General features: G+C 42.7%; 1 protein-coding gene across 1 annotated transcript; it reads left to right on the forward strand.

The window, feature by feature from the left end:
• The first annotated feature begins 1,276 nt into the window (after positions 1-1,276).
• On the forward strand, positions 1,277-8,716 carry atic (5-aminoimidazole-4-carboxamide ribonucleotide formyltransferase/IMP cyclohydrolase). Its single transcript, XM_062378977.1, has 15 exons — positions 1,277-1,427; positions 1,608-1,734; positions 1,866-2,009; positions 3,714-3,802; positions 3,976-4,127; positions 4,913-5,069; positions 5,543-5,668; positions 5,779-5,886; positions 5,967-6,052; positions 6,142-6,231; positions 6,319-6,444; positions 6,563-6,655; positions 6,732-6,914; positions 7,047-7,202; positions 8,391-8,716. The coding sequence occupies exons 1-15, from the start codon at positions 1,409-1,411 to the stop codon at positions 8,508-8,510; spliced, it is 1,776 nt and encodes a 591-aa protein (XP_062234961.1). The 5' UTR covers positions 1,277-1,408; the 3' UTR covers positions 8,511-8,716.
• Positions 8,717-8,813: the final 97 nt, after the last annotated feature.

The raw sequence follows: 8,813 nt of genomic DNA on the forward strand, positions 1-8,813 counted from the left end.
CCCATCTTGAGATTATTTTACAGTGATAAATGAGATTGAAGGTGACACATCAACCAAACTAACGTTATACAACAATGCCCAGAGTCTCAGAATTAGAAATAAAACGAATGTTTCAGACACAGCCTCTCAAGTGTTAGACAATAAATAGACATCGTCTTTTTTAACGAATGTTGCCAGAAACATTTTGGGGAAAAGAAAACGTCCTAATGTTTAAGCAGACTTTTGTACAAACAGCACAAGGCCCATGTCTGCCCTCTTGTGTTAACATACAGGAAAACACTTGGCTCCACGTTGGGTTAAAATGAACTTTGGATAAACAAACAAAAAGACAGACTCGTGATTGTTAGTAAATCGAGTTGTGATGTCACTGATAACCTATTATGCCAAAGAAGGGGGATAGACAAAGACTTTTACTGTGCTGAAATATGGATAACTGGTCATGACTATATTGTGTTATTTCATATGCTGGAATTTAAATGTTGTATTACATCATTTGATTGTGGTCATTTTATATCTGTTCATTATTTGTATCTGTGGTCATTTAATGTTTCTGGTTAATTTATATATTTTCTGTGGACATTTAACGTCCATTCTTGGTCAATTAATATCTGTTTGTGATCATTTTATGTCTATTTAGGTTTATTTTGTGTCTCATTGTTGTCATCTGTTTGTGATCAGACATAAAATGTTCATGGTCATTATTTTATATCTGTTTTTGGTACCCATAGGTCTGTTTGTGGTCATTATGGTCAGTTTCAGGTCTCTTTTTCTGGTCGTTTCTTGATCTATTCTATTTGTGGTAAATTTTGTGGTAATGTGATGTCCGTTTGTAGTGATTTTATCCCTATTTGTGATCTTTTTATGTGTTTGTGGTAATTTTGTGTCGGTTTCAGCTTATTTGTCTCTATTTGTGGCGATTTTACATGAGTTTGTGGACATTTTTTGTCCATTTGATCTTTTTCTGCACATATTGTTCTGTTTGTGGACATGTTTGTCTGTTTGTGGTGAGATTACACGTGTTTGAGTTCATACTTGCTTCTTCCAGTGATTCTCTGTCTGGTGGATGTAGATTCTCATCTTTTCTGTCACGTGATTGACTCTCAAACAGGAGCTATGAACACTTCACATGTCACTTCACATGTAAACCAGTTCAATAGTCCCATCACACCATCACACCTCACAACTCACACTTTACGAACTTTCCTTTGACTTTTTATGAAAAATTAACTTTTTGGGGTACGCTCGTTTGTGAGGGGCGGGCCGGCGTCAGCAGGGCGGGTCTATTCTACTTTTGAATCGCATGATGAGGAACGTGTAGATGAGTCTCGTGCTTCTCTGAGTGTCTGCTGGTTAAACTGGGAGAAACTTTCTTATCAGCCGCTCACACACTGTCACCATCACTGTCAACATGGCCTCCTCAGAGCTCGGTAAGACTTCCTCCTGCTACTTTTACTCAACTTTGTTAAACTTTATTTATCTGCGACACACAGGGAGCTAGCTCCTCGGCTAACGTTAGCTCCAGCGTGGTTCAGCTTCATCCCCGGTAGAAACAAACTTCCCACGTCCCCTCCGGGTGTTTTTAAAGATGCTTGTCGTGTCTCCTGCAGCTCTCCTCAGTGTCTCGGATAAAACCGGACTCCTGGACTTCGCCAAGAAGCTGCTGGACACGGGTCTGTCTCTGGTCGCCTCGGGTGGAACAGCCAAAGCGCTGCGTGGAGCGGGACTGGCTGTCAGGTGGGTGTCCTGCAACAAAACCTCGATCCTCTGCAGCCATGACTTCTTTCTCCACTTTCCTCCACATGCACCAAGTCTAACGTCTGCCTGCTGATCTCCTCATCTAACCTGTGTGTGTCTGTGTGTGTCAGGGACGTGTCCGAGCTGACCGGTCACCCAGAGATGCTGGGGGGCAGAGTGAAGACCCTGCACCCCGCTGTCCACGGAGGCATCCTGGCCAGGAAGAACCCCGCTGACACCGCGGACATGGAGAAGCTGGGCTACGGCCTGGTCAGGTGAGAGACACGTGACAGAACTCACGTTTAATAAACACACACAAACCCACGTGTCAAAAACCATCATCTGTGTAGAGCCAGCTGGAAAACTACTCAGTTGTGGATCTTAGAAATGTAATAATCTAAATGTTTGGCCTCAACAAGTCTTAAATATGTTAAAATATGGGTCTTGCATATGTTGAGGTAAGTCTTAATTACGTTTAAGCCCTAAAATTAGGGTTTTGAGGATTGTTTTGGCAGCTTGAATAGTTTGTAATGTCTCTGTATGTTATAGTTCTTTAAAACAAATAAAAACAATACCAACATGAAGCTGATGACTGATCTTAATGAGAAGGAAAAAAACTGGCTCAGTATTCATCACAGTGAACTCAGCTTCTGGGATATTCCTTCATCTCAGTCATACTTAGAAATAGACGAGGAGATTCCATTCATTACAGTCTTATATTTACATTTTTGAGTAAAGCCTAGATAAGGGAGGATTGAATTTGAAATATGAACTACAAAGTCCAGTTTAATCTAAGAGCGTCCATGACTGAAGAAGATCACAAGCTGATAGGTTCCAGTTAGAGACTTGTCTTGTGTCAGGAGGAAGCACGTGTAGTAAATCTGTCTGCTGGTAAATTGGGAAACTGCTGCTCCTGCTATAAACTGGTCTTGTGACTCTCATTCGTTTAGAGACGGTGGTATCTGGTGGGATCACAGAATTCACAGTGTCGTCTCAGCTTAATTACACACGCAGGCTGACAGAGAATCAACTTGACTGATTAGATATTGATCACGTCACTCGTTTGATAGAAAAATCAAGACCTTCTGTGTTTCATTGACCTGTTTTGTGAGCATGTGATGAAGATGTTGAAGCTGAAGGGACCTGATAAAAGAAAATAAAACTCGCACTGACAGAGCTGCAGATAACAATTATCTCCTCATCGGTTAATCTTTGTCACAGAAATGGTCATCTTCAATTGTCGCGCTTACTCAAAATTCAAAGATTTTCAGTTTACTATATTGTTAAAAAAACTAGTAATTAAAAAATCTTTTCAGCTCTACACTGTGAGCTGGTTAGTTAATTGACATACTTGATGCATGCTGTAGTGTAAGCTCTAGTGCAGCATCCTCTACCTACATTTAAGAGGTTTAAATGTATTATATTATTGGATCCAACAGGTTGTGTTAACAATCACGTGTGGAGGAAATAACCAAGTTTCTGTAACTAAATTAACATCCAACATGTGCCCACTTACTGGAGTGGCTTCTAGCACACTGATCTTCAGGTCACACAGTCCCTCTTCCTCATGCTCAGAGTTCTAGCTGTTACTTTGAACATGAAAACAGGATTTTCAACAGAGTCGCATTAAAATCTTTCCATGTGTTAACAATACCAAACAATGATATCTCTGTCCGGCATGATAAAAAATACCTTGCTTCTTAAAACTAATGCTGTAAGAAAAGTAGAAGAAATCATAAAACAGGTCACATAATGTGGGGGGAAATGACAATAACAAAGTAGTATGGATGAGGAGTATGATGTGTCTAATAATAGAAAATTTGAACAATAAAATGTATTTATATAGAACTTCACAAAAAGCAATAAAAAAACATCAGTATAAATAAAATAAGATAAATAAGCATTTGTTGTGTGTGTGATTGAGTGTTTTTAGGGTTTGATGAGTATGAATTACATTTCTTGTTGCTCTTTTTTTTCAGAGTGGTGGTGTGTAACCTCTACCCTTTTGTGAAGACGGTCTCTAACCCGGATGTTACAGTGGAGGATGCTGTGGAGCAGATTGATATTGGTGAGCCGAGTAGAAGCTTAATACTTCATTGTATCTTAATAAAACCGACATAAAGAAAATGTTCAAACAATGCTTCAATAGCAGAAAGTATCAGAAGTTTAAAATCAAATGTATTCCCTTACTTTGTTAATGGGGAAATCTCTGTAATGAGTTTTCCTTTCCTTCTTCTTCAGGTGGAGTGACTCTGCTTAGAGCTGCAGCCAAAAATCACGCTCGAGTCACTATCGTGTGCGATCCGGCCGACTATTCACTGGTTGCCAAGGAGATGGAGGGTTCAGTGGACAAAGACACAACCCTGGACACACGCAGGACTCTGGCTCTTAAAGTACGTTGTTGTTTTTCCCCCAGCACCATTTTAACTTCCAAGGATTTGAGAAAAACACACAGCTCCTCAAATCCAACTTGACCTCAGCTGCTCTGGACGTCCTTTAAGTCTTTTTTTTAAAACTTTAAAAACACTCGCCACTTTCTGACATCTTAAAGAACAAATGATTCATAGATTAATCCGGGTAATATTTACAATATTTATATACACTTAATAATGAACTAGACAATTTGGAAAGTGGCCTTTTAGAGTTAGAAGAAATCAAGTTGTGTGTTGTTACCATATTTCTTATTCACACCACCATGAAAGCGTAGTTTAATCCCACACAGTCACTGTTGAGACTTGTTCTGTTGTGAGTTATGACTCGCAGTTTGGCATAACATGCTAATCATACCTGTTTTAAAATTTTTCTTAAGGTATGAGCAGGCCTCAGTCATAGGTCTCCAGAGTGCACATGCAACCAAAATCTGGTCAATAATATTCACCAAACTGTATCTTTTCTGATGGTGTGGTCACATCTGTATTTGTTTTAGAGGTGAAGGTCAGAGAAAGGCCAAATTGCAGTGAAGTGTTGGAAAGTGTTCAGGTTACAGAGTTAAACAAATGAGAACCTGTGCACTTTCACCTTGTTGACAACAATGAACTGTATTTTGTCTCATAAATTGTGTTACTTTGGTTTAGGGATGATGCCTCCACATAATGCAGATCATTACAGTCGTGACCTTGTATTAAATGTCCAGTTGTTGAACTTTGTAACTGTGTTTTTATGTTCTGTGCACCTCCAGGCCTTCACGCACACAGCCCTGTACGATGACGCCATATCGGACTACTTTCGCAGAGAGTTCAGCTCGGGTGTTTCCCAGTTGACTCTGCGTTACGGCATGAACCCCCACCAAGCGCCTGCCCAGCTCTACACCCTGCACCCAGCCCTCCCCCTCAAAGGTAGAGCCAGATCCCAGCTCTGTGAATTTGAACTAATTAAACATTTTGAAATGCAGTGTTTTGCTTCAGCCAACACACGACTTTCAAACCTTTCGGATCGCTCTGGAGTTCACACAAGAACCAAACAGGAATTCTATTTGCTCTGTCCAAACTCGACTCTGGTTTAGTTAATTTAGCTGCACTGCGTTGCTTGTTATCCATGACTACAGACATGTGCAATGTAAAGGCTGGATGTAGTTGTCGCCAGTTTGTCTAGATATTTAGCCTTCTACAAATCTAGTAGCCATTGCAAACCGCCAGTCTAACGTCTATTTAGCTCTGATCTGGGGCTTTTGTCAGCGAATTGTAAAACTCATTGGCAACTGCGAAAAAAACGATTGGGTGGTGTGAACTTGACTGTACTGGCAAAGTAGGTTTGACATGTGTGTCCGGTCATTTTCCTTTTCTCACATTCATTTTGATTTGTTTCCCAGTGGTCAAAGGTTCCCCTGGTTTTATCAACCTGTGTGATGCCCTGAACGCCTGGCAGCTGGTCAAAGAGTTAAAGAGTGCCCTTGGCTTGCCTGCTGCAGCCTCCTTCAAACATGTCAGCCCTGCTGGTAAGACGATGAGACACGCTCTTTGAGAGACACACTTCACAGTTTAAACATCCATGTGGAGTAAAATGCCTTGAAGCTGAAAAAAAGCTTTCCCCCCCTTTCTTCTGAAGGAGCTGCTGTAGGAGTTCCTCTGACTGAGGAGGAAGCCAAAGTGTGCATGGTGCACGACATGTTAAAGGATCTCACCCCACTGGCCACAGCCTACGCCAGGGCAAGAGGTAAACAAAAATAATACACAAACGTTTGTGCCTATACGTTTTGGGATCTGGAGCTGCACTAACGCTGTCTGCATCACCAGGCTCCGACAGGATGTCTTCTTTTGGAGACTTCATCGCTGTGTCAGACGTGTGTGACGTTCCCACCGCTAAGATTATATCCAGAGAGGTAAAGACTTGTGTCAAAGCACTAACATCTTTTTAAAAAAAGGGTTGGGGTTAACCAACATTGTTTTGATTCAATCCACTTGTTCTCAGGTGTCTGATGGTATCATTGCTCCTGGTTACGAGGAGGAGGCGCTCAAGATCCTCTCCAAAAAGAAGGGAGGAAAATACTGCGTGCTTCAGGTGAAACATTTTACCAATCAGTTTATATGCCGAGTTAAATTTGCTGTTTGACTCAATGTTCTGACCATTTGTGTGTTTTTGTCTCAGATGGATCCAGACTACGAGCCTGAAGAGGCCGAGGTGAGGGTGTTATTTGGACTCCATCTCAAACAAAAGAGGAACGGAGGCGTTATCGATAAGGAATTCTTCAACAACGTCGTTTCCAGTGGCTCTGTGAGTCTCATAAGTTTAATATTATACATTCTTATTATTTTAAATAACTTAATTTCTAGCAGCACAATTAGACTTATATAACAAGTATTCACCGTTTGACCTTTCCTGTGTCCACAAGCTTTCTGAGGAAGCGGTGCGGGACCTCACTGTGGCCACGATCGCCGTCAAGTACACTCAGTCCAACTCTGTCTGCTATGCTAAAGATGGACAGGTAAGAACAGGAGGAGAACAAAATCAGAAAGAGCCATCACTCTTTCACTCATTTGTTTTTCGTCTTTGTTTTACAGGTCATTGGTATCGGGGCTGGTCAACAGTCACGTATCCATTGCACTCGGCTGGCAGGTGACAAAGCTGATAACTGGTGGCTGAGACATCACCCGCGGGTCCTGAACATGAAGTTTCGCAGCGGCGTGAAGCGGGCGGAGATGGCCAATGCAATCGACCAATATGTGAGCAACACTATTGGAGAGGTAAGGAGGAACATCACAGGCTCTTTGAAGACTCAGCTTAATGTTTCACTATAAAATACATGTAATTAATGTAGAGGGATATATATTTAGATTTTGGAGCACTTGTTTATTGTGTGTATTTTGTGTTGTCAGGGTCCAGACCTGGAAATTTGGAAGTCCATGTATGAAGAGGAGCCTGAGTCTCTGTCGGAGACTGAGAAGAAGAACTGGATCAGCTCCCTGCAGGCAGTGGCCGTCAGCTCTGACGCCTTCTTCCCCTTCAGAGACAACATCGATCGTGCCAAACGGGTAAATATCACTTATCACTAAAGCATGTGGACATTGCACGGAAATGCATGTGCTTTAATCTAGCATAATAAAAGCTCAGCAGCCGTGTGAAATCTATTGATTCCATGGCAGTTTATAGACACAAAATTAATTGGGTCCAGATATTTCCCGGGGTTTGTCTTCCACATCTCGTCTTTCTCCGGGTAGGAAATGAGTCCTTAGCCCAAGTGAAGGAGTTCAAGTACCTTGGGGTCTTGTTCGCGAGTGAGGGTACTATGGAGCGTGAGATTGGCCGGAGAATCGGAGCAGCGGGGGTGGTATTGCGTTCGCTTTACCGCACCGTTGTAACGAAAAGAGAGCTGAGCCGCAAGGCAAAGCTCTCGATCTACCGGTCGATCTTCGTTCCTATCCTCACCTATGGTCATGAGGGCTGGGTGATGACCGAAAGGACGAGATCATGGGTACAAGCGGCCGAGATGAGTTTTCTCAGAAGGGTGGCTGGCGTCTCCCTTAGGGATAGGGTGAGAAGCTCAGCCATCCGTGAGGAACTCGGATTAGAGCCGCTGCTCCTTTACTTAGAAAGGAGTCAGCTGAGGTGGTTCGGGCATCTGGTAAGGATGCCCACTGGGCGCCTTCCTTGGGAGGTGTTTCAGGCACGTCCAGTGGGGAGGAGACCTCGGGGAAGACCCAGGACTAGGTGGAGAGATTATATCTCAACACTGGCCTGGGAACGCCTCGGGATCCCCCCGTCAGAGTTGGTCGATGTGGCCCGGGAAAGGGAAGTCTGGGGCCCCCTGCTTGAGCTGCTCCCCCCGCGACCCGACCCCGGATAAGCGGATGAAAATGAGATGAGATGAGATCTCGTCTTTCTCATGAACAACACAGCAGCATATAGTGATCAGTATGTTTGTCCATCGTTCTGTTGGTAAACAAACGAGAATTGAATGTTATTGCCAAAAGGTCTTGAATCTCGTTGACATCCATCTTGGTCTGTGTCTCATATGGCCTCTCTTTCACCGTGAGATTTTTATATTTTTATATTTTGTTTTTCACCCGTCGCTTGTTAGAAACGTCATCAACGTGTCCAATCGCTCGCTGTGAATCTCGTGAACAGTTTTGCACTGACCAGCTTTCCAACCGCCTCCACTAACGCCTCTGCCCCGTGTGTGTGTGTTTTGTGTGTGTCTGTATGTGTGTTTGTGTGTGTAGAGTGGTGTCGAGTTCATCGCGGCTCCGGCAGGTTCCGCTGCTGACCAGATTGTGATCAAAGCCTGTAACGAGCAGGGCATCACTCTGGTCCACACCAACCTGCGGCTCTTCCACCACTGAGCGTCTGGTTTTTCCAAGTTTGCTTATTAGGGTAATTCCGTTCTATCATTGCTGTAACTTAGAACATTCCTACCTGCATCACTAAAGTGACGAGGTTTTGCAAACAACTAACTGCATCGCTGACTTGTGAACCTTACATGAGACACAAACTGTTAATTGTATTTTTAACACATTTCAGCGCTAAATAAACTGTAAATGACAGTTAACAGGTGTTTTGTCTGTTTTTTATTAGACTGGCATCATAGTCAGTGGGTCCGGACTTTAATATATCAACTTTTTGATGGATTTCAGTTATATTTTTAG

Source organism: Platichthys flesus, chromosome 1, assembly GCF_949316205.1.
Source record: "Platichthys flesus chromosome 1, fPlaFle2.1, whole genome shotgun sequence".
In the NCBI taxonomy this organism is placed as follows: Eukaryota; Metazoa; Chordata; class Actinopteri; order Pleuronectiformes; family Pleuronectidae; genus Platichthys; species Platichthys flesus.